Source organism: Scyliorhinus canicula, unplaced genomic scaffold, assembly GCF_902713615.1.
Source record: "Scyliorhinus canicula unplaced genomic scaffold, sScyCan1.1, whole genome shotgun sequence".
Taxonomy (NCBI): domain Eukaryota; kingdom Metazoa; phylum Chordata; class Chondrichthyes; order Carcharhiniformes; family Scyliorhinidae; genus Scyliorhinus; species Scyliorhinus canicula.
Window position 1 is genome coordinate 5,736 of NW_024055993.1, and position 23,394 is coordinate 29,129.

The window sequence follows — 23,394 nt, forward strand, 5'->3', positions numbered from 1 at the left end:
CTTTTTAAACAGCACACTACAGCAAACAGTCTACAGAGTCTATTTAAACAGCACACTGCAGCAAACAGTCTACAGAGTCTATTTAAACAGCACTGCAACAAACAGTCAGTGAGGATGGTAAGGGAATGCAGCGTTGCTATGTCAAATCGATTGCGGTAGCCAAGGTGCGGTAGGTCACCAGGGTAATTGACCGTGTCCATGCCTGTCTGTCTCTGCGGCCGCGCTACGCCACGGTGAGTTGCCGGTCGAACGTCATAACCCTTGTGGTCGTCTGCTGTTCGCAGGTCGCCGTGGGAACGCAGGGACGCCGAGGGACTGTTCGCCGAGACCGCGCCGTTGGCCAACTCCTCGCTGTCCGAGCTGGGCCTTAACCTGACCGGCGGCAACCGCTCGGCGTCCGAGGGGGCGTCGCACGTGGACTACCCCGACTTTGACGACAAGGTTCTGAACAAGGAGAGCATCGTCATCTCCAACCTCCGCCACTTCACCGAGTATCGCCTCAACATCCACGTCTGCAACCACGCCGCCCAGAAGGTGGGCTGCAGTGCCGCCACCCTCGCCTTCGCCCGCACCATGCCAGAGGGTGAGTGACCGCCAATCCCATCCCTCCTTCGAGCCCGAAGCCTTGCCCGGCTCCCCGCCCGGGGTGGGAGTTCCAGACGCCCTCGCTCACCACGCACCATCCAAAGGACGAAGAAGGACGGGGCGGGGGGGTCCGGGCGCGAATCGCTCCGGCGTCGGCCCACCCCGAAGGTGCGGAATCCTCAGCCCCCGAAGGGGCTAGGCCGGCGCCGGAGTGGTTTGCGCCCCGCCAGCCGGCGCGGACTTGGCACCATGCCAACCGGCGCCAATGGGGCCTCCGCCGGTCCGCGCGAGTTGGCGCGATTCCCGCCCCCGACAAATCCCCGGCACCCGAGAATTCGGCAGCCGGCGGGGGTGAGATTCACGCCCCCCCCCCCCCCCCCCTCCGGCGATTCTCCGACCCGGCGGGGGGGGGGGTCGGAGAAACCCGGCCATGATGTGGAGATGCCGGCGTTGGTCTGGGGTGAGCACAGTTAAACGTCTTCCAACACCAGGTTAAAGTCCAACAGGTTTGTTTCAAACACGAGCTTTCGGAGCACTGCTCCTTCCTCAGGTGAATGGAGAGGTATGTTCCAGAAACATAAATATAGACAAAGTCAAAGATGCCAGACGATGCTTTGAATGGGAGCCTTTGCAGGTAATCAAGTCTTTACAGATCCAGAGATAGGGGTAACCCCAGGTTAAAGAGGTGTGAATTGTCTCAAGCCAGGACAGTTGGTAGGATTTCACAAGCCCAGGCCAGATGGTGGGGGGTGAATGTAATGCGACATGAATCCCAGGTCCCGGTTGAGGCCGTACTCATGTGTGCGGAACTTGGCTATAAGTTTCTGCTCGGCGATTCTGCGTTGTCATGCGTCCTGAAGGCTGCCTTGGAGAACGCTTACCCGGAGATCAGAGGCTGAATGCCCTTGACTGCTGAAGTGTTCCCCGACTGGAAGGCAACATTCCCGCCTGGCGATTGTCTAGCGATGCCCGTTCATCAAGAAACGTACAGCACAGGAACAGGCCCTTCGGCCCTCCAAGCCCGTGCCGACCATGCTGCCCGTCTAAACTAAAATCTACACTTCCGGGGTCCGTATCCCTCTATTCCCATCCTATTCATGTATTTGTCAAGATGCCCCTTAAACGTCACTACCGTCCCTGCTTCCACCACCTCCTCCGGCAGCGAGTTCCAGGCACCCTCTGTGTACAAAACTTGCCTCGTATCTCCTCTAAACCTTGCCCCCGCACCTTAAACCTAAGCCCCCTAGTAATTGACCCCTCTACCCTGGGGAAAAGCCTCTGACGATCCACTCTGTCTATGCCCCTCATAATTTTGTAGACCTCTATCAGGTCGCTCCTCAACCTCCGACGTTCCAGTGAGAACAAACCGAGTTTATTCAGCCGCCCCTCGTAGCTAATGCCCTCCATACCGGGCAACATCCTGGTAAATCTCTTCTGCACCCTCTCCAAAGCCTCCACATCCTTCTGGTAGTGTGGCGACCAGAATTGAACACTATTCGTCAATTGCAATGCAAAGGGGGTGAACTCTGTCTCTCTCTCTCTTTCTCTCTGTGTCGTCCAATCAGTTTCGGGCAAAGGCCGATGTGACCCCCACGTTCCTGTGCCCGCTCCCCTCATCTTCGCACAAGGCGGCAGTAAATTGAGAATTACACGCAACCTAACGTCTACGTGCCACCTTTACCACCGTACGAGATGGCAGGGGGGGACGCGAGGAGCCATTATCCACCAGGCTGTAGCCCCAGAAAGGGGCGATCACGGAGTGGAGAGGAAGGGTCACGGCCGACGAGGTCGGTTTTGAGGGACAACTTAACGAAAGGGAGGGAGTGAGAGAGGGAGGGGGAAGAGAGGCGGAGAGGTTCAGGGAGGGAATACATGATAGGGAGGGGGTGTAGGGGCTGGAGGGGATTACAGAGATAGGGAGGGGGTGTAGGGGCTGGAGGAGGTTACAGAGATAGGGAGGGGGTGTAGGGGCTGGAGGAGGTTACAGAGATAGGGAGGGGGTGTAGGGGCTGGAGGAGGTTACAGAGATAGGGAGGGGGGTGTAGGGGCTGGAGGAGGTTACAGAGATAGGGAGGGGGTGTAGGGGCTGGAGGAGGTTACAGAGATAGGGAGGGGGTGTAGGGGCTGGAGGAGGTTACAGAGATAGGGAGGGGGGTGTAGGGGCTGGAGGAGGTTACAGAGATAGGGAGGGGGTGTAGGGGCTGGAGGAGGTTACAGAGATAGGGAGGGGGTGTAGGGGCTGGAGGAGGTTACAGAGATAGGGAGGGGGTGTAGGGGCTGGAGGAGGTTACAGAGATAGGGAGGGGGGTGTAGGGGCTGGAGGAGGTTACAGAGATAGGGAGGGGTGTAGGGGCAGGAGGGGGTTACAGAGATAGGGAGGGGGTGTAGGGGCTGGAGGAGGTTACAGAGATAGGGAGGGGGTGTACGGGCTGGAGGAGGTTACAGAGATAGGGAGGGGGTATAGGGGCTGGGGAAGGTTACAGAGATAGGGAGGGGGTGTAGGGGCTGGAGGAGGTTACAGAGATAGGGAGGGGGTGTAGGGGCTGGAGGAGGTTACAGAGATAGGGAGGGGGGTGTAGGGGCTGGAGGAGGTTACAGAGATAGGGAGGGGGTGTAGGGACTGGAGGAGGTTGCAGAGATAGGGAGGGTGGTGTAGGGGCTGGAGGAGATTACAGAGATAAGGGGGGTGTAGGGGCTGGGGGAGGTTACAGAGACAGGGAGGGGGTGTAGGGGTTGGAGGAGGTTACAGAGATAGGGACGGGGTGTAGGGGCTGGATGAGGTTACAGAGATAGGGAGGGGGTGTAGGGGCTGGAGGAGGTTACAGAGATAGGGAGGGGGTGTAGGGGCTGGAGGAGGTTACAGAGATAGGGAGGGGGTGTAGGGGCTGGAGGAGGTTACAGAGATAGGGAGGGGGTGTAGGGGCTGGAGGAGGTTACAGAGATAGGGAGGGGGTGTAGGGGCTGGAGGAGGTTACAGAGATAGGGAGGGGGTGTAAGTCAGTGAGCACGAGGGGGAGGGGGTGATGGGTGAATGGGTCTGGTTTTGGTGTTCGTGATCTGGATGTTCCTGGAGAATAAGGTTTGGGAAGCGGGAGAGTGGCTAGTTGGAATGCTCGGAGTTGACACCCAATGGTAATGATAGTTCCAACGATCCCACATTCGCGGTCCAGCCAGGAAGCTCTGATCGGGAGATGGGGACATTGAGGGATGTTTTCCTCCACGATGAGTGGCTCAGTCTGACCTCTCTTCCCGTCTGTGATTCCTCCCCAGCACATGCTGACGATATCACCGGGAACGTCACCTGGGAGCTCGTCAACCACAACACAATCCTCCTCAAATGGCCAATGCCTGCCAACCCCAACGGACTCATCCTCAAATACGAGGTCAAGTATGGTCGAGACAACGAGGTGAGACTCCTACACCCCCTCCCTATCTCTGTAACCTCCTCCAGCCCCCTACACCCCCTCCCTATCTCTGTAACCTCCTCCAGCCCCTACACCCCCTCCCTATCTCTGTAACCTCCTCCAGCTCCCTACACCCCCTCCCTATCTCTGTAACCTCCTCCAGCCCCTACACCCCCTCCCTATCTCTGTAACCTCCTCCAGCCCCTACACCCCCTCCCTATCTCTGTAACCTCCTCCAGCCCCTACACCCCTCCCTATCTCTGTAACCTCCTCCAGCCCCTACAACCCCCTCCCTATCTCTGTAACCTCCTCCAGCCCCTACACCCCCTCCCTATCTCTGTAACCTCCTCCAGTCCCTACACCCCCTCCCTATCTCTGTAACCTCCTCCAGCTCCCTACACCCCCTCCCTATCTCTGTAACCTCCTCCAGCCCCTACACCCCCTCCCTATCTCTGTAACCTCCTCCAGCCCCTACACCCCCTCCCTATCTCTGTAACCTCCTCCAGCCCCTACACCCCCTCCCTATCTCTGTAACCTCCTCCAGCCCCTACACCCCCTCCCTATCTCTGTAACCTCCTCCAGCCCCTACACCCCCTCCCTATCTCTGTAACCTCCTCCAGCCCCTACACCCCCTGCCTATCTCTGTAACCTCCTCCAGCTCCCTACACCCCCACCCTATCTCTGTAACCTCCTCCAGCCCCTACACCCCCCTCCCTATCTCTGCAACCTCCTCCAGCTCCCTACACCCCCACCCTATCTCTGTAATCTCCTCCAGCTCCTACACCCCCTCCCTATCTCTGTAACCTCCTCCAGCCCCTACACCCTCCTCCCTATTTCTGTAACCTCCTCCAGCCCCCTATACCCCCTCCCTATCTCTGTAACCTTCTCCAGCCCCTACGCCCCCTCCCTATCTCTGTAACCTCCTCCAGTCCCTACACCCCCTCCCTATCTCTGTAACCTCCTCCAGCTCCCTACAACCCTCCGAGATCTCTGCGCTCCTCCAACCCCGGCCTCCATTGGCGGCCGTGCCTTCTGCCTCCTGGGGCGGGGTGGGGGGGGGGGGGGGGGCGTGGGGGGCTGAGCTCCGGAATTCCCTCCTGAAACCCCTCCACCTCTCTCTCTCATCCTCCTCCAGTTCGTTCCATAAAACCCCGCTCGTTGCCCAACTGTCTCCCCTATCCCGTCCGGTTACTTGGGGGGGGGGGGGGGGGGGGGGGGCGAATTGGGTTCCAAAATGGAGTTTGGTGACACACGATTTTTTAAAAAAAAATATTTTTATTGGCATTTTCAAAACTATATACCAGGGGTGGGCAAACTTTTCCGTGCAAGGGCCACATTCAGAAATTCACAATGCACAAAGGGCCGCATAGTATATTAAGTAAAATAATTACTTCACCCGGTTATGATTCTGGGCGCCTCATATAGAACATAGAACAGTACAGCACAGAACAGGCCCTTCGGCCCTCGACGTTGTGCCGAGCAATGATCACCCTACTCAAGTCAACGTATCCACCCTATACCAGTAAGTAACCCAACAGACCCCCCCCCCCCATTAACCTTAAAAAAAATTTTTTTTTTTAAAAATTGTTTAAAAAAATTTTTTTTTTTTTTTTTAATGACTTGGTGGGCCGCAGAAATACCATAGTTTGCCCACCCCTGCTATATACATTGCTGTTGGTTTTCATAAGGATTTTAACTGGGGGCTGTCGCCGGGGGTGCGAGGTTCTGACCATCCCTGTCATTGACACATTCCCAGGAGTTCCACGAGTGTGTCCCCAGGCACATTTACGAAAAATACGGAGGAGCGATGATCCGTCGGTTACAACCCGGGAACTACACAGCGACGGTACACACCACCTCACTGGCTGGCAACGGGTCCTGGACAAATCCCATCTCATTCCACATTCCCAACACGCCACGTGAGTTCAAACAGCCTCAAACCTCCCAGGGACATCACAGAGCGTAAACTGAGGGACAGTGTGTGTGAGAGAGAGAGTGTTATAACTGAGAGTCTGATACTGAGGGACAGTGTTTGAGAGAGAGAGTGTTATAACTGAGAGTCTGAGGGACAGTGTGTGTGAGAGAGAGAGTGTTATAACTGAGAGTCTGATACTGAGGGACAGTGTGTGTGAGAGAGAGAGTGTTATAACTGAGAGACTGATACTGAGGGACAGTGTGTGTGAGAGAGAGTGTTATAACTGAGAGTCTGATACTGAGGGACAGTGTGTGTGAGAGAGAGAGAGTGTTATAACTGAGAGTCTGATACTGAGGGACAGTGTGTGTGAGAGAGAGTGTTATAACTGAGAGTCTGAGGGACAGTGTGTGAGAGAGAGAGAGTGTTATAACTGAGAGTCTGATACTGAGGGACAGTGTGTGTGAGAGAGAGTGTGTTATAACTGAGAGTCTGATACTGAGGGACAGTGTGTGTGAGAGAGAGTGTTATAACTGAGAGTCTGATACTGAGGGACAGTGTGTGTGAGAGAGAGTGTTATAACTGAGAGTCTGATACTGAGGGACAGTGTGTGTGAGAGAGAGAGAGTGTTATAACTGAGAGTCTGATACTGAGGGACAGTGTGTGTGAGAGAGAGTGTTATAACTGAGAGTCTGAGGGACAGTGTGTGAGAGAGAGAGAGTGTTATAACTGAGAGTCTGATACTGAGGGACTGTGTGTGAGAGAGAGAGTGTTATAACTGAGAGTCTGATACTGAGGGACAGTGTGTGTGAGAGAGAGAGTGTTATAACAGAGTCTGATACTGAGGGACAGTGTGTGTGAGAGAGTGTTGTAACTGAGAGTCTGATACTGTGGGACAGTGTGTGAGAGAGAGAGAGTGTTATAACTGAGAGTCTGATACTGAGGGACAGTGTGTGTGAGAGAGAGTGTTATAACTGAGAGTCTGATACTGAGGGACAGTGTGTGTGAGAGAGAGTGTTATAACTGAGAGTCTGATACTGAGGGACAGTGTGTGTAAGAGAGAGTGTTATAACTGAGAGTCTGATACTGAGGGACAGTGTGTGAGAGAGAGAGAGTGTTATAACTGAGAGTCTGAGGGACAGTGTGTGAGAGAGAGAGTGTTATAACTGAGAGTCTGATACTGAGGGACAGTGTGAGAGAGAGAGAGTGTTATAACTGAGAGTCTGATACTGAGGGACAGTGTGTGAGAGAGAGAGAGAGTGTTATAACTGAGAGTCTGAGGGACAGTGTGTGTGAGAGAGAGAGTGTTATAACTGAGAGTCTGATACTGAGGGACAGTGTGTGAGAGAGAGAGTGTTATAACTGAGAGTCTGAGGGACAGTGTGTGTGTGAGAGAGAGTGTTATAACTGAGAGTCTGAGGGACAGTGTGTGTGAGAGAGAGTGTTATAACTGAGAGTCTGATACTGAGGGACAGTGTGTGAGAGAGAGTGTTATAACTGAGAGACTGATACTGAGGGACAGTGTGTGAGAGAGAGAGAGAGTGTTATAACTGAGAGTCTGAGGGACAGTGCGTGAGAGAGAGAGAGTGTTATAACTGAGAGTCTGAGGGACAGTGCGTGAGAGAGAGAGAGTGTTATAACTGAGAGTCTGATACTGAGGGACAGTGTGTGAGAGAGAGAGAGTTATAACTGAGAGTCTGAGGGACAGTGCGTGAGAGAGAGAGAGTGTTATAACTGAGAGTCTGAGGGACAGTGCGTGAGAGAGAGAGAGTGTTATAACTGAGAGTCTGATACTGAGGGACAGTGTGTGAGAGAGAGTGTTATAACTGAGAGACTGATACTGAGGGACAGTGTGTGAGAGAGAGAGAGAGTGTTATAACTGAGAGTCTGAGGGACAGTGCGTGAGAGAGAGAGAGTGTTACCTGTATAACTGAGCGTGGGATAACAGCGATGTTCCCGGTTATGTACTGTGGAGGCTGCATTGAGGTTAGATGTCAGGGGGGGAAGGTGGGGTATGTGTGGTGGTTATTTGCCTGTGTTTGCTGTCTGGGCCAGCCTCTCTGACCCTCTGTTCTCTCGACAGCTGAGCAGAAGTACGAGGGTTTCCTGATGGTGCTGTCCATGATGTCCGTGGTGGTCCTCCTGTTCATTCTGCTGCTCGGCGTTTTCGTGTACGTCTACAACAAGAAGAGGTGAGCGGCTTCCTCTCCCGCCACGGGAGCCCCCCCCCCAGCGAACGTCCTGCCTACTCCCCTCGTCCTGTCTACCCCCCAGCTCCAGGCCGGGGGTACCCGGAGATCTCGTCCCGTCCGCCATCGGTCCTGGACTCTCCCACGGGGGGCCTGGGTGGGGGGGAACATTCGCTCAGCGTCTCCCCCCCCCCCCCCCCCCCCTCCCGGCGTGACGGCATCAAATGTGCTACCTAAATGCAGCCAGTTTTTGGGATCCTTCCTCGCCTGAACCTTTCCATTCTCCCCACAGGATCAACGGCTTCCTCAACGGCACCCTCTACATGTCAGTGAACCCTGAATACTTCAACCCGGCGGACAGTAAGTGAGGTGGCGGGAGCTGTGCGCTGCGTAGGGGGCGGCACAGGCACACACATACATTCGGCCCCTCCAGCCCGTGCTACACCCCCCCCCCGTGCAGGCTCGATGGGCCGAATGGCCGCCCCCCCGTGCGCAGTGGGGATACTACGCGCGTTGAAGACGGAGAGGGAACTGACGGCTGAGGTGAAGGCAACGGGGGGGGGGGACGGGGACGGGAGAGACTCCCTCTTCCTGCTGAAAGGGTTAAATCCCGAGGGAGAGGGGTCACAGACGAGGGTGCGATCCCTCGAGTGCGGAAGCTGAGGTGGAGGGGGGGGTGGGGTGGGGGAATCTAATCGAGGGGGTTTAAGACGATTATGAAGAGTATACGGGTGACACGGCGAAGGCGGATGGAAAGATATTCTTCCTCGCGAGAAGAATCGAACATAAAATCAAGGGTAGCATGGTGGTTAGCATCAATGCTTCACAGCTCCAGGGTCCCAGGTTCGGTTCCCGGCTTGGGATCACTGTCTGTGCGGAGTCTGCACGTCCTCCCCCGTGTGTGTGCGTGGGTTTCCTCCGGGTGCTCCGGTTTCCTCCCACAGTCCAAAGATGTGCGGGTTAGGTGGATTGGCCATGCTAAATTGCCCGTAGTGTCCTAAAAAGTAAGGTTGGGGGGGGGGGGTGGTTGTTGGGTTACGGGTATAGGGTGGATACGTGGGTTTGAGTAGGGTGATCATTGCTCGGCACAACATCGAGGGCCGAAGGGCCTGTACTGTTCTATGTTCTATGTTACGCTTCAGTTGATCAAAGGTATTGGGTGTGGTAGTCACCCCTGATGTATATATAGAATGTTGATATATGTGCTTTACGGTAAGGCCCCTGTACTACAGGTACAGCGGTAGATCCCTGCCTGATGGCTCCGCCCAGTAGGCGGAGTATAAATATGTGTGCTCCCCGGACAGCAGCCATTTTGTCAGCTGCTGCAGGTGGTCACACATCTCCGTGTAATAAAGCCTCGATTATATTCGACACTCGTCTTTGCGTAACTGATAGTGCATCAATTGGGGAGCCTTAGTGAACGGATATGAAACAGTGTCCCGTGTCGAGCGCGTTTAACCCGGGTGGGCCCCCCTGGGAGACCCCCACCTAGATCAACCGTGATCGGATGCGATGGCGGGGCAGATTTGATGGGCCGAATGGCCACGGATTCTCTGTCAAGTCGGTTCACCTGACGTTCTAACCCCTCTCGCCCCCTTCGCCGCCCTGCTTCCCCCCCCCCCCCCCCCCTCCGCAGTGTACGTCGCCGACGAGTGGGAGGTCCCCAGGGAGACCATCACCGTCATCGGGGAGCTGGGCCAGGGCTCCTTCGGGATGGTCTACGAGGGGATCGCCAAGCTGGTGGTGAAAGACGAGGCGCAGACCCGGGTGGCGTTGAAGACGGTGAACGAGTCGGCCAGCCGGCGCGAGCGCATCGAGTTCCTGAAGGAGGCGTCGGTGATGAAAGCCTTCGACTGCTACCACGTGGTAACGGGAGCCGAGGTTTGGGGGCGTGGGGGGGGGGGGGGGGTATTCCCAGGGGTCGGGGGGAGGGGGGAGGCGAGGAGCGTTTCTGCCAAACCTCAAGGCTGGTCGCTCCCTGTCCAGACGCCCAGGTGGACGTCTGCCGGCTGGCGTTGCCGCCTGTCTAGCCATCTTGAGTCTGGGTTGGGGAGCACCAACGTGATGAACGTGTTCCCATTTACTCCCAACAACCCACTTTGCAGTCAGCACCATCCCAGCTCACTGATTTATTAATCACTCTCGGGATGTGGGGTATGGCCTGGCCTTTATTCCCCATTCCAATTGCCCCCCCCCATCGAGAAGGTGGGGGGGGGGGTGGGGGAGCCGCCATCTTGAACCCGCTGTGTGGCGTAGGTATACCCACCGTGCTGTTAGGGACTGAGTTCCGGGATTCCGACCCCCGCCCACAGTGAAGGAACGGCCGATATATTCCCGAGTCGGGATGGCGAGCGGCTCGGAGGGGGAACTTGGGGGGGGGGGGGGGTGTTCCCCATGTGTCTGCTGCCCCCCCCCCCGTCCTTCTAGATGGTAGAGGTGGCGGGTTTGGAAGGTGCTGTCGAAGGCGAGTGGCCGCGGGGCGTCTTGTAGACGGTGCACACGCTGTGCATGGGGGGGGGGGGGAGGGGGGAGTGAATGTCGGTGGGTAGCGTGTCGATCGAGCGGGGCTGCTTTGTCCTGGATGGGGGGGGGGGGGGGGGGTGGAGGGAGTGAATGTCGGGGGTAGCGTGTCGATCGAGCGGGGCTGCTTTGTCCTGGATGGGGGGGCAGGTGGAGGGAGTGAATGTCGGTGGTTAGCGTGTCGATCGAGCGGGGCTGCTTTGTCCTGGATGGGGGGGGGGTGGAGGGAGTGAATGTCGGTGGTTGGCGTGTCGATCGAGCGGGGCTGCTTTGCCCTGGATGGGAGGGGGCGGAGGGAGTGAATGTCGGTGGGTAGCGTGTCGATCGAGCGGGGCTGCTTTGTCCTGGATGGGGGGGGGGGGGGGGGGGGGGGTGGAGGGAGTGAATGTCGGTGGCTGGCGTGTCGATCGAGTGGGGCTGCTTTGTCCTGGATGGGGGGGGGGGGGGGTGGAGGGAGTGAATGTCGGTGGGTAGCGTGTCGATCGAGCGGGGCTGCTTTGCCCTGGATGGGGGGGGGGGGGGGAGTGAATGTCGGTGGGTAGCGCGTCGATCGAGCGGGGCTGCTTTGCCCTGGATGGGGGGGGGGGTGGAGGGAGTGAATGTCGGTGGGTAGCGTGTCGATCGAGCGGGGCTGCTTTGCCCTGGATGGGGGGGGGTGGAGGGAGTGAATGTCGGTGGTTGGCGTGTCGATCAAGCGAGGCTGCTTTGCCCTGGATGGGGGGGGGGGGGGGGAGTGAATGTCGGTGGTTAGCGTGTCGATCGAGCGGGGCTGCTTTGTCCTGGATGGGGGGGGGGGGTGGAGGGGGTGAATGTCGGTGGGTAGCGTGTCGATCGAGCGGGGCTGCTTTGCCCTGGATGGGGGGGTGGGGGGAGTGAATGTCGGTGGTTAGCGTGTCGATCGAGCGGGGCTGCTTTGCCCTGGATGGGGGGGGGTGGAGGGAGTGAATGTCGGTGGGTAGCGTGTCGATCGAGCGGGGCTGCTTTGCCCTGGATGGTGTGGAGCTTCTCGAGTGTTGTTGGGAGCCGCGCTCATCCAGGCAGACCTGCCTGGCGATTTCCCCCCACTGAGCTCGACCCTCGCCCCCAGAATGGTGGGGCGGGGGGGGGGGCAGTTCACTCACACCCCAGCGCCGACAGACACCCGCCATGCGGCACGGTGGCACAGTGGTTAGCTCTGCTGTGTCACAGCTCCAGGGTCCCGGGTTCGATTCCCGGCTTGGGTCACTGTCTGTGCGGAGTCTGCGCGCCCTCCCCGTGTGTGCGTGGGTTTCCTCCGGGTGCTCCGGTTTCCTCCCACAGTCCAAAGGCGTGCAGGTTAAGGTGGATGTGCCTTGCTAAATTGCCCCTTAGTGTCGAGGAATGTGCGGGTTAGGTACGATTCCGGGGATAGGTTGCGGGCGTTGTCAATGAAGGTCCACAGGACCGGTTAAGTTCAATTCTTGACAAGACCTCTCTGCTCGTTACGTACAGGTGCGCCTTCTCGGGGTCGTCTCCAAGGGACAGCCCACCCTGGTCATCATGGAGCTTATGGTTCGAGGAGATCTGAAGAGCCATCTTCGCTCGCTGCGCCTGGGTTCTGAGGTACCTGCTCCATCAAACATCTGGCAGTATAACTCCTGTCCCGAGGCAAAATGGTAATGTGTTCAGCACAGGCTTCAGCAGTCCAAACCCTCCGAGGGAAGGTTGTGACCATAATTCCCGGCTTCAGCGTAATACAGATAGAACTCGCATATCGAGTTCTGCCTCAGTACTGACCGTCCCACAGTGCAGCACTCCCTCTGTACTGACCCTCCCACAGTGCGGCACTCCCTCAGTACTGACCCTCCGACAGTGCGGCACTCCCTCAGTACTGACCCTCCCACAGTGCGGCGCTCCCTCAGTACTGACCCTCTGACTGTGCGGCACTCCCTCAGTACTGACCCTCCCACAGTGCGGCACTCCCTCAGTACTGACCCTCCCACAGTGCGGCCCTCCCTCAGTACTGACCCTCTGACAGTGCGGCGCTCCCTCAGTACTGACCCTCTGATAGTGCGGCCCTCCCTCAGTACTGACCCTCTGACAGTGCGGCACTCCCTCAGTACTGACCCTCTGACAGTGCGGCACTCCCTCAGTACTGACCCTCCCACAGTGCGGCGCTCCCTCAGTACTGACCCTCTGACAGTGCGGCACTCCCTCAGTACTGACCCTCTGACAGTACGGCACTGCCTCAGTACTGACCCTCTGACAGTGCGGCACTCCCTCAGTACTGACCCTCTGACAGTGCAGCACTCCCTCAGTACTGACCCTCTGACAGTGCAGCACTCCCTCAGTACTGACCCTCTGACAGTGCGGCGCTCCCTCAGTACTGACCCTCTGACAGTGCAGCACTCCCTCAGTACTGACCCTCTGACAGTGCGGCGCTCCCTCAGTACTGACCCTCTGACAGTGCAGCGCTCCCTCAGTACTGACCCTCTGACAGTGCAGCGCTCCCTCAGTACTGACCCTCTGACAGTACGGCACTCCCTCAGTACTGACACTCTGACAGTGCGGCGCTCCCTCAGTACTGACCCCCCCACAGTGCGGCACTCCCTCAGTACTGACCCTTTGACAGTGCGGCACTCCCTCAGTACTGACCCTCTGACAGTACGGCACTCCCTCAGTACTGACCCTCTGACAGTACGGCGCTCCCTCAGTACTGACCCTCTGAAAGTGCGGCACTCCCTCAGTACTGACCCTCTGACAGTGCGGAGCTCCCTCAGTACTGACCCTCTGACAGTGCGGCACTCCCTCAGTACTGACCCTCTGACAGTGCAGCACTCTCTCAGTACTGACCCTCCCACAGTGCGCTGCTCCCTCAGTACTGACCCTCTGACAGTGCGGCGCTCCCTCAGTACTGACCCTCCCACAGTGCGGCACTCCCTCAGTACTGACCCTCTGACAGTGCGGCGCTCCCTCAGTACTGACCCTGTGACAGTGCAACACTCTCTCAGTACTGACCCTCTGACAGTGCGGCGCTCCCTCAGTACTGACCCTCCACAGTGCGGCACTCCCTCAGTACTGACCCTCCACAGTGCGGCACTCCCTCAGTACTGACCCTCTGACAGTGCGGCACTCCCTCAGTACTGACCTTCTGACAGTGCGGCGCTCCCTCAGTACTGACCCTCTGACAGTGCAGCGCTCCCTCAGTACTGACCCTCTGACAGTGCGGCACTCCCTCAGTACTGACCCTCTGACAGTGTGGCACTCCCTCAGTACTGACCCTCTGACAGTGCGGCGCTCCCTCAGTACTGACCCTCTGACAGTGCAGCACTCCCTCAGTACTGACCCTCCAACAGTGCGGCACTCCCTCAGTACTGACCCTCTGACAGTGCGGCACTCCCTCAGTACTGACCCTCTGACAGTGCAGCACTCCCTCAGTACTGACCCTCTGACAGTGCGGCACTCCCTCAGCACTGACCCTCCCACAGTGCGGCGCTCCCTCAGTACTGACCCTCCCACAGTGTGGCGCTCCCTCAGTACTGACCCTCAGAACTGCCCACAATACTCTCGTTGTGGCCTAACCAACGTTTTACACAGTTCCAGTATAACCTTCCTGCTCGAAAACTCTAAACCTCGGCTAATAAAGGCAAGAATACCATCGGCCTTCTTACCCACTGCATCCGCCTGCTCTGCTACCTTAAGGGACGGTGTACATGCACAGCAAGATCCCTCTGATCCTTGGGGCTTCCCAGGGTCCTGCCGTTTATCCTGTATTCCCCTTGCCTTGTTGCCAATCCCGAGCTGCCCCCCTCGAGAAGGTGGTGTGCGAGCTGCCTTCGTGCAGTTCATGCGGTGTAGGTCCAACCACCGTGCTGTGAGGGAGGGAGCTCCAGTCATTTTGTTTTTCAGAAAATATTTTATTGAGGCATTTATAATCTTAACAATTTAAACAAAGAGATCCAATGGAGACACAAAAACCCCACAATAACACACCGAACACCCCCTCCCCCAAGCATCGAGCCGAACCACCCATACATTAGATTCCCTACCCTTATTCGTGACTCCCCCCCACCCCCTCCCTGTCCACCACCCCCCTTCCCCCCCACCCCCCGCCCACCCCCGCCCACCCCGGCAGACGATCAATTTCCCCTAAAGACGTCACCTCTGAGCGAACCCCTTATGGCGAACTTTTCTCTCGCCTGAGAACCCTGCCATGTCTCTGACCCACACCCCCGACTTTGGGGGGCTCCGAGTTCCTCCATCCCAGCGGAATCCGTCTCCGGGGCCACCAGGGAGGCGAAGGCCAAAACGTCGGCCTCTCCCCACCCCCCACTGAGCTCCCAGATCTTCCGACTCTCCGAATATCGCCACCTTCTGGACTCGGAGTCACACGTCCCTCCCGGGACCTCTGACACGACATCCGAAAATCCCTGGCGAAATCCCCCTCAGCTACGGGCACGCCCAGAACACGCGTACACGGTTCGCCGGGCCTTCCCCCCCCCCCCCCCCCCCGCACACCGCCCACACCTGTCCTCCGCCTCCTCACAAAACCTACTCATCCGGCCCACAGTCATCCGAGCCCCGTGCACCACCTTGAACTGAATCAAGCTGAGACTGGCACACGACGAGGATGCACTGACTCTCCTCCGGGCCTTCTCCCATAACCCGGCCTCCAACTCCCCTCCCAACTCGTCCTCCCGCTTCCTCTCCGCCTCCCCGATTGGGACCCCTTCCCCCCCTCCAGCAGTTCCTAAAATATTTCCCAGTCCCTCCCCAACTCCAGTTTTAGACAACGCCTTATCCTGTAGTCCCCTGAGTGGGAGGCAAGGAAAGCTCGGGACCTGCCTCCGGATCAAATCCCGCACTTGCAGGTTGTACCACACCGACGCCCCCCCCTCCAGTCTTGCACTTGCTGGAACCCATTTCTACCCGGCAACTCAAACTCCTCCTCCAGCTCCTCCAAACTCGGGAAACCCTCCTCAGTGAATGGTAAGATTCTCGGTAGTGTGGACGAGTCTCGGAGTCCATGTCCATAGATCCCTGAAAGATGCCACCCAGGTTGAGAGGGTTGTTAAGAAGGCGTACGGTGTGTTAGCTTTTATTGGTAGAGGGATTGAGTTTCGGAGCCATGAGGTCACGTTGCAGCTGTACAAAACCCTGGTGCGGCCGCATTTGGAGTATTGTGTGCAGTTCTGGTCGCCTCATTATAGGAAGGATGTGGAAGCTTTGGAAAGGGTACAGAGGAGATTTACCAGGATGTTGCCTGGTATGGAGGGAAAATCTTATGAGGAAAGGCTGAGGGACTTGAGGCTGTTTTCGTTAGAGAGAAGAAGGTTAAGAGGTGACTTAATTAAGGCATACAAGATGATCAGAGGATTAGATAGGGTGGACAGTGAGAGCCTTTTTCCTCGGATGGTGATGTCCAGCACGAGGGGACGTAGCTTTAAATTGAGGGGAGATAGATATAGGACAGATGTCAGAGGTAGGTTCTTTACTCAGAGAGTAGTAAGGGCGTGGAATGCCCTGCCTGCAACAGTAGTGGACTCGCCAACACTTGTCTAGGGGCTGGTTTAGCTCACTCAGCTAAATCACTGGCTTTTAAAGCAGACCAAGCAGACCAGCAGCACGGTTCGATTCCCGTACCAGGCGCCGGAATGTGGCGACTAGGGGCTTTTCACAGTAACTTCATTGAAGCCTACTCGTGACAATAAGCGATTTTCATTTCATTTTCATTTCATGTTGCCTGGTATGGAGGGAAGGTCTTACGAGGAAAGGCTCAGGGACTTGAGGTTGTTTTCGTTAGAGAGGAGAAGGCTGAGAGGTGACTTAATAGAGACATATAAGATAGTCAGAGGGTTAGATAGGGTGGACAGTGAGAGTCTTTTTCCTCGGATGGTGATGACCAACACGAGGGGACATAGCTTTAAATTGAGGGGTGGTAGATATAGGACGGATGGCAGAGGCAGTTTCTTTACTCAGAGAGTAGTAGGGGTGTGGAACGCCCTGCCTGCAACAGTAGTAAACTCGCCAACTTTAAGGGCATTTAAGTGGTCACTGGATAGACATATGGATGAAAATGGAATAGTGTAGGTCAGATAGGCTTCAGATGGTTTCACAGGTCGGCGCAACATCGAGGGCCGAAGGGCCCGTACTGCGCTGTAATGTTCTACGTTCTATGAATGCATTCAAATGGTCATTGGATAGGCATATGGACGATAAGGGAATAGTGTAGATGGGCTTTAGAGGGGTTTCACAGGTCGGCGCAACATCGAGGGCCGAAGGGCCCGTACTGCGCTGTAATGTTAGACATAGACATAGAACAGTACAGCACAGAACAGGCCCTTCGGCCCTCGATGTTGTGCCGAGCAATGATCACCCTACTTAAACCCACGTAACCCGTATACCCGTAACCCAACAATTAACCTTACACTATGGGCAATTTATCATGGCCAATCCACCTAACCCGCACATCTTTGGACTGTGGGAGGAAACCGGAGCACCCGGAGGAAACCCACGCACACACGGGGAGGACGTGCAGACTCCACACAGACAGTGACCCAGCCGGGAATCGAACCTGGGACCCTGGAGCTGTGAAGCATTGATGCTAACCACCATTCTACGTTCTATCCCCAAATTTCTCAATCACTGCCCCCTGCCACCTCCTGAACCCCCCCCCCCACGGCCCCTGGAGCAAACCGGTGATTATCACAGATCGGTGACCACACCGACGCCCCCCCCCCCCCCCCCCACCCCACGGCCCCTGGAGCAAACCGGTGATTATCACAGATCGGTGACCACACCGCCCCCCCCCCCCTCCAGTCTCACGTGCTGCCTCCACATTCCCGGGGCTGCCACGACCGCTGGAGCTCGTGGAGTCCCGAGCCAGCGCGAACGGCCGGGGCGCCATTAACCCAGGCTTCAGACCCGCGCCCTTGCAAGAAGCCACCTCCACTCGCTCCCACACCAGCCCCTCCCCCACTAGGACTTCCAGGGTTTTGACCCGGCGTCAGTGAAGGAACGGCCGATGTATCTACAAGTCGGGGGATGGTCAGAGTGTGAGGTCCGTGGCGTGTGAGGCGTGTCGGAATATCAGCTAGCCTGTGTGATATGGATTTGGAGCAGTCAGGGTTAACAGTCTGGCTTAGTGTGCGTGGGACTGCTGCGGACATGTTTACAAAAGAATCCTGGTTTGCAGGACAGCTAGGGTTTTGGTGCCAGAGGTGTAATTAAAGCGACGTAAAAGTTTGGGCGAAAGTTTATTTAGATTCAGCCGGTTCCCTGCGGAGTAGATAATTAGAAACGCTGGGTGGAATTCTCCGTTCCCCGATTCCGCAATCGGCAATCGGCCGGAGAATCCCGAATCAGGGCGGGGCTTGTTTACGGATGTTCCCCGCCCACCCCGACCGCGCGGTTGACGTCGTGTGCTCATGCCCGGCCACCGACCCGGCAATTCTCCGGCCGGTTGTATCGGGAAGGCCGTGCGTTTTACGTGGCGCGGCTGCTCGTCCCTCACCGGTCGGAGGATCGGCGCGGGGGGGGGAGGGGGGGGCCCTCCATCGTAAAACCTCCGGACGTATTTGGCGAATCCAGCCCGTTGTGTTCAGTTTAGCAAGATGATGGAGTTAATGGGAGGGTCCAGGTCAAGTGTTGAGGTTTCCAGTGTTAGTTTGGGGCTGAGAAGGTCGCTAAAGAAATAGAGACAGAGATTCTGCATTATTCTGACACCGGGGCAGGTCAGTTTCTGTGAAGCATCTCCCCTTCTCCAAGTGGAGTCACCAAGGCATGTCTGTACAGCAACTATTGCTGAGTGCTAACTGTATTCAACAGTGGATTGAGAGCTGAGATAGTTTTATTGTTTGAGTGGGAATAAAGCTAGCAGTTAAGGGTTATTGTGTCACGCTACTGATTAGCATTGTTTAAGGGGTAATTGTAAACTATTTTCTTGTGTGACTGTCATGAAATGATTAGCTGCTCATGTTACTGCAGTGATGTCAGAGTGTGGGTGGAGCTGAGCTCTGGCTCGGCTGTTTAGTTTCACTTTGAGAAAAGCTTGGGTGTCTCGGTCGATCTCTCTGCCATCAAAAGACTATCTCTTAATCATTCAGAATTATAAATGTTTTCAGTATTGAATGTGAACTCTGATGTGCTCCTGTTTTAAGGTTTGTTAAGTCTTTTGGGTGTAAAAGGAAAGCTTAAAGGATTACTTAGTGTTGTATTCTTTAGGGGGGGTTGTATTTGAATTAATGGCGGCTACGATGTTCACTGTATGTTTTAAAAAGGTTATCTTGAGTTCATAGAATAAACATTGTTTTGCTTCAAAAAATACTTTTCCGTTTCTGCTGTGCAACACCTGTAGAGTGGGCCGTGTGCTCCCCATACCACAATCTATTAAAAGTTGTGGGTCTGGGGAATGCCATGATACACTTTGGGGTTCTCTAAACACTGGCCCACAACAGTAACGTTAAAGATATTTTAATACTGAGTTAGTAATAAAGTTTGTTTTAATAAACAATATCCCTAGTTTTTCGGGAACTCACTCCTGGAGCAAGGTTGCCTTCCGCACACTCTAACAAAATTAAAATTAAATAATGGGGATTGGATTTGTTTATTGTCACGTGTACCGAGGTACAGCGGAAAGTATTTCTCTGCGAGCAGCTCAACAGATCATTCAGTACATGGGGAGAAAAGGGAATAAAAGAAAATACATAATAGGGCAACACAAGATAACTACATAGACACCGGCATCGGATGAAGCATACAGGGTGTAGCGTTAATGAGGTCAGTCCATAAGAGGGTCATTTAGGAGTCTGGTGTCAGTGGGGAAGAAGCTGTTTTTGAGTCTGTTCGTGCGTGTTCTCAGACTTCTGTATCTCCTGCCCGATGGAAGAAGTTGGAAGAGTGAGTAAGCCGGGTGGGAGGGATCCTTGATTATGCTTCCCGCTTTCCCCAGGCAGCGGGAGGGGTAGATGGAGTCAATGGATGGGAGGCAGGTTTGTGTGATGGACTGGGCGGTGTTCACGACTCTCTGAAGTTCCTTGCGGCCCTGGGCCGAGCAGTTGCCACACCAGGCTGTGATGCAGCCAGATAGGATGCTTTCTATGGTGCATCTGTAAAAGTTGGTAAGGGTTAATGTGGACATGCCGAATTTCCTTAGTTTCCTGAGGAAGTATAGGCGCTGTTGTGCTTTCTTGGTGATAGCGTCGACGTGGGTGGACCAGGACAGATTGTTGGTGATGTGCACCCCTAGGAATTTGAAACTGCTAACCATCTCCACCTCGGCCCCGTTGATGCTGACAGGGGTGTGTACAGTACTTTGCTTCCTGAAGTCAATGACCAGCTCTTTAGTTGTGCCGGCAGTGAGGGAGAGATTGTTGTCGCTGCAACACTCCACTGGGTTCTCCATCTCCCTCCTGTATTCTGACTCGTCGTTTCTGTCCAGTATCCTAGCAACTGTTGGGGGCTCGTCCTGGATCAGAATAAATATTTATTTGAGCATTGCCTGGGGGCCGGTATGATTTTCTCTCTCTCTCTCTCTCTCTGTCCTTCAGAATAATCAAGTCCTTCCCCCACCCACTCTGAAGGACATGATGCAGATGGCGGGGGAGATCGCCGACGGCATGGCCTATCTCAACGCCAAGAAGTTTGTGCACCGAGACCTGGCAGCGCGGAACTGCATGGTATCAGAGGACCTGACCGTCAAAATAGGAGGTCGGTCTTCACTCTGACTGACTGACTGGGTTAGAACGGCCAACGAAGCCTGACCAGGCCCTGACCGGGTTAGAATGGCCAACAAGGCCTGACCAGGCTGTAACTGGGCTAGAACGACCAGCCAAGCCTGACCAGGCCCTGACCGGGTTAGAATGGCCAACAAGGCTTGACCAGGACCTGGGTTCGAAAGGCAGCCAGGCCTCACCAGGCCCTGACTGGGTTAGAACGGCCAACGAAGCCTGACCAGGCCCTGACTGGGCTAGAACGACCAGCCAGGCCTGACCAGGACCTGACTGGGTTAGAATGGCCAACAAGGCCTGACCAGGACCTGGGTTAGAACAGCAGCCAGGCCTGACCAGGCCCTGACTGGGTTAGAATGACCAGCCAGGCCTGACCAGGCCCTGACTGGGATAGAACGGCCAACAGGGCCTGACCAGGCCCTGACTGGGATAGAACGGCCAACAAGGCCTGACCAGGGCCTGGGCTCGAACAGCAGCCAGGCCTGACCAGGCCCTGACTGGGATAGAATGGCCAACAAGGCCTGACCAGGGCCTGGGCTCGAACGGCAGCCAGGCCTGACCAGGCCCTGACTGGGTTAGAATGGCCAACAAGGCCTGACCAGGACCTGGGTTAGAACAGCAGCCAGGCCTGACCAGGCCCTGACTGGGTTAGAACAGCCAGCCAGGCCTCAGTAGGCGGTGACTGGGTTAGAACGGCCAACAAGGCCTGACCAGGACCTGGGTTAGAACAGCAGCCAGGCCTGACCAGGCCCTGACTGGGTTAGAACGGTAGCCAGGCCTCAGTAGCTCAGTGACTGGGTTAGCATGGCCAATCAGGCCTGACCAGGACCTGGGTTCGAACGGCAGCCAGGCCTGACCAGGCCCTGACTGGGTTAGAACGGCAGCCAGGCCTGACCAGGCCCTGACTGGGTTAGAACGGTAGCCAGGCCTCAGTAGCTCAGTGACTGGGTTAGCATGGCCAATGAGGCCTGGCCAGGCCGGTAGCTCTTTTCGCTTGGGGGGGGGCCTGGGAGGGTGACGGAAGGCCTGACGGATTCTGAAAGGGACTTCGAAAGGGTTGGTGTAGAGAAGATGTTTCTGCATTTGTGTATGTCTGTGTGTGTGGTTGGGGGGGGGGGGGGGGGGGGGGGGGGTGGAGAGGAGCCATCAATGTGCGACAGAAAGTGGGGGAGAATGTGCGACTCACACCCACGGGGAGTGGGGAAGAATGTGGGACTCGCTCCCACGGGGAGTGGGGGGAGAATGTGGGACTCACTCCTACGGGGAGGGGGGGAGAATGTGGGACTCGCTCCCACGGGGATTGGGGGGGAGAATGTGGGACTCACTCCTACGGGGGGGGGGGGGAGAATGTGGGACTCGCTCCCACGGGGATTGGGGGGGAGAATGTGGGACTCGCTCCCACGGGGAGTGGGGGGAGAATGTGGGACTCGCTCCCACGGGGAGTGGGGGAGAAGGTGGGACTCGCTCCCCACGGGGAGTGGGGGAGAATGTGGGACTCGCTCCCACGGGGAGTGGGGGGGGGGGAATGTGGGACTCGCTCCCACGAGGAGTTGGGGAGAATGTGGGACTCGTTCCCACGGGGAGTGGGGGAGAATGTGGGACTCGCTCCCACAGGGAGTGGGGGAGAATGTGGGACTCGCTCCAACGGGGAGTGGGGGAGAATGTGGGACTCGCTCCCACGGGGAGTGGGGGAGAATGTGGGACTCGCTCCACGGGGAGTGGGGGAGAATGTGGGACTCGCTCCCACAGGGAGTGGGGAGAATGTGGGACTCGCTCCCACGGGGAGTGGGGGAGAATGTGGGACTGGCTCCCACGGGGAGTGGGGGAGAATGTGGGACTCGCTCCCACGGGGAGTGGGGGAGAATGTGGGACTCGCTCCCATGGGGAGTGGGGGGAGAATGTGGGACTCGCTCCCACAGGGAGTGGGGGGAGAATGTGGGACTCGCTCCCACGGGGAGTGGGGGAGAATGTGGAACTCGCTCCTACAGGGAATGGGGAGAGAATGTGGGACTCGCTACCATGGGGAGTGGGGAGAATGTGGGACTCACTCCCATGGGGAGTGGGGAGAATCTGGGACTCGCTCCCACAGGGAGTGGGGGAGAATGTGGGACTCGCTCCCACAGGGAGTGGGTTAGAATGTGGGACTCGCTCCCACGGGGAGTGGGGGAGAATGTGGGACTCGCTCCCACGGGGAGTGGGGGAGAATGTGGGACTCGCTCCCACGGGGAGTGGGGGAGAACGTGGGACTCGCTCCCACGGGGAGTGGGGGAGAACGTGGGACTCGCTCCCACGGGGAGTGGGGGAGAACGTGGGACTCGCTCCCACGGGGAGTGGGGGAGAATGTGGGATTCGCTCCCACGGGGAGTGGGGGAGAATGTGGGACTCGCTCCCACGGGGAGTGGGGGAGAAGGTGGGACTCGCTCCCACAGGGAGTGGGGGAGAATGTGGGACTCGCTCCCACGGGGAGTGGGGGGAGAATGTGGGACTCGCTCCCACAGGGTGTGGGGGGGAGAATATGGGACTCGCTCCCACAGGGAGTGGGGAGAATGTGGGACTCGCTCCCACAGGGAGTGGGGGAGAATGTGGACTTGCTCCTACAGGGAATGGGGAGAGAATGTGGGACTCGCTACCACGGGGAGTGGGGAGAATGTGGGACTCACTCCCTGGGGGGAGTGGGGGAGAATGTGGGACTCGCTCCCACAGGGAGTGGGGGGAGAATGTGGGACTTGCTCCCACAGGGAGTGGGGGGAGAATGTGGGACTGGCTCCCACGGGAAGTGGGGGAGAATGTGGGACTCGTTCCCACGGGGAGTGGGGAGAATGTGGGACTGGCTCCCACGGGGAGTGGGGGGAGAATGTGGGACTCGCTCCCACGGGGAGTGGGGGGAGAATGTGGGACTCGCTCCCACGGGGAGTGGGGGAGAATGTGGGACTCGCTCCCACGGTTAGTGGGGCAGAATGTGGGACTCGCTCCCACGGGGAGTGGGGGAGAATGTGGGACTCCGCTCCCAAGGGGAGTGGGGGAGAATGTGGGACTCGCTCCCACGGGAGTGGGGAGAATGTGGGACTCGCTCCCACGGGGAGTGGGGGAGAATGTGG

General features: G+C 57.0%; 1 protein-coding gene across 1 annotated transcript in view; it reads left to right on the forward strand.

Moving 5' to 3' along the window:
• Window positions 1–267: 267 nt before the first annotated feature.
• Window positions 268–23,394, forward strand: part of LOC119961413 (insulin-like growth factor 1 receptor) — a gene marked incomplete at its 5' end in the record, with an annotated part of 29,428 nt that continues 6,301 nt past the window's right edge. The window contains 8 exons of the mRNA XM_038788800.1: window positions 268–583; window positions 3,856–3,992; window positions 5,746–5,908; window positions 7,985–8,093; window positions 8,383–8,450; window positions 9,727–9,956; window positions 12,081–12,191; window positions 20,117–20,276. Of these exons, the coding sequence (XP_038644728.1) occupies window positions 268–583; window positions 3,856–3,992; window positions 5,746–5,908; window positions 7,985–8,093; window positions 8,383–8,450; window positions 9,727–9,956; window positions 12,081–12,191; window positions 20,117–20,276 (1,294 nt within the window). The remainder of the gene's footprint in view (window positions 584–3,855; window positions 3,993–5,745; window positions 5,909–7,984; window positions 8,094–8,382; window positions 8,451–9,726; window positions 9,957–12,080; window positions 12,192–20,116; window positions 20,277–23,394) is intronic.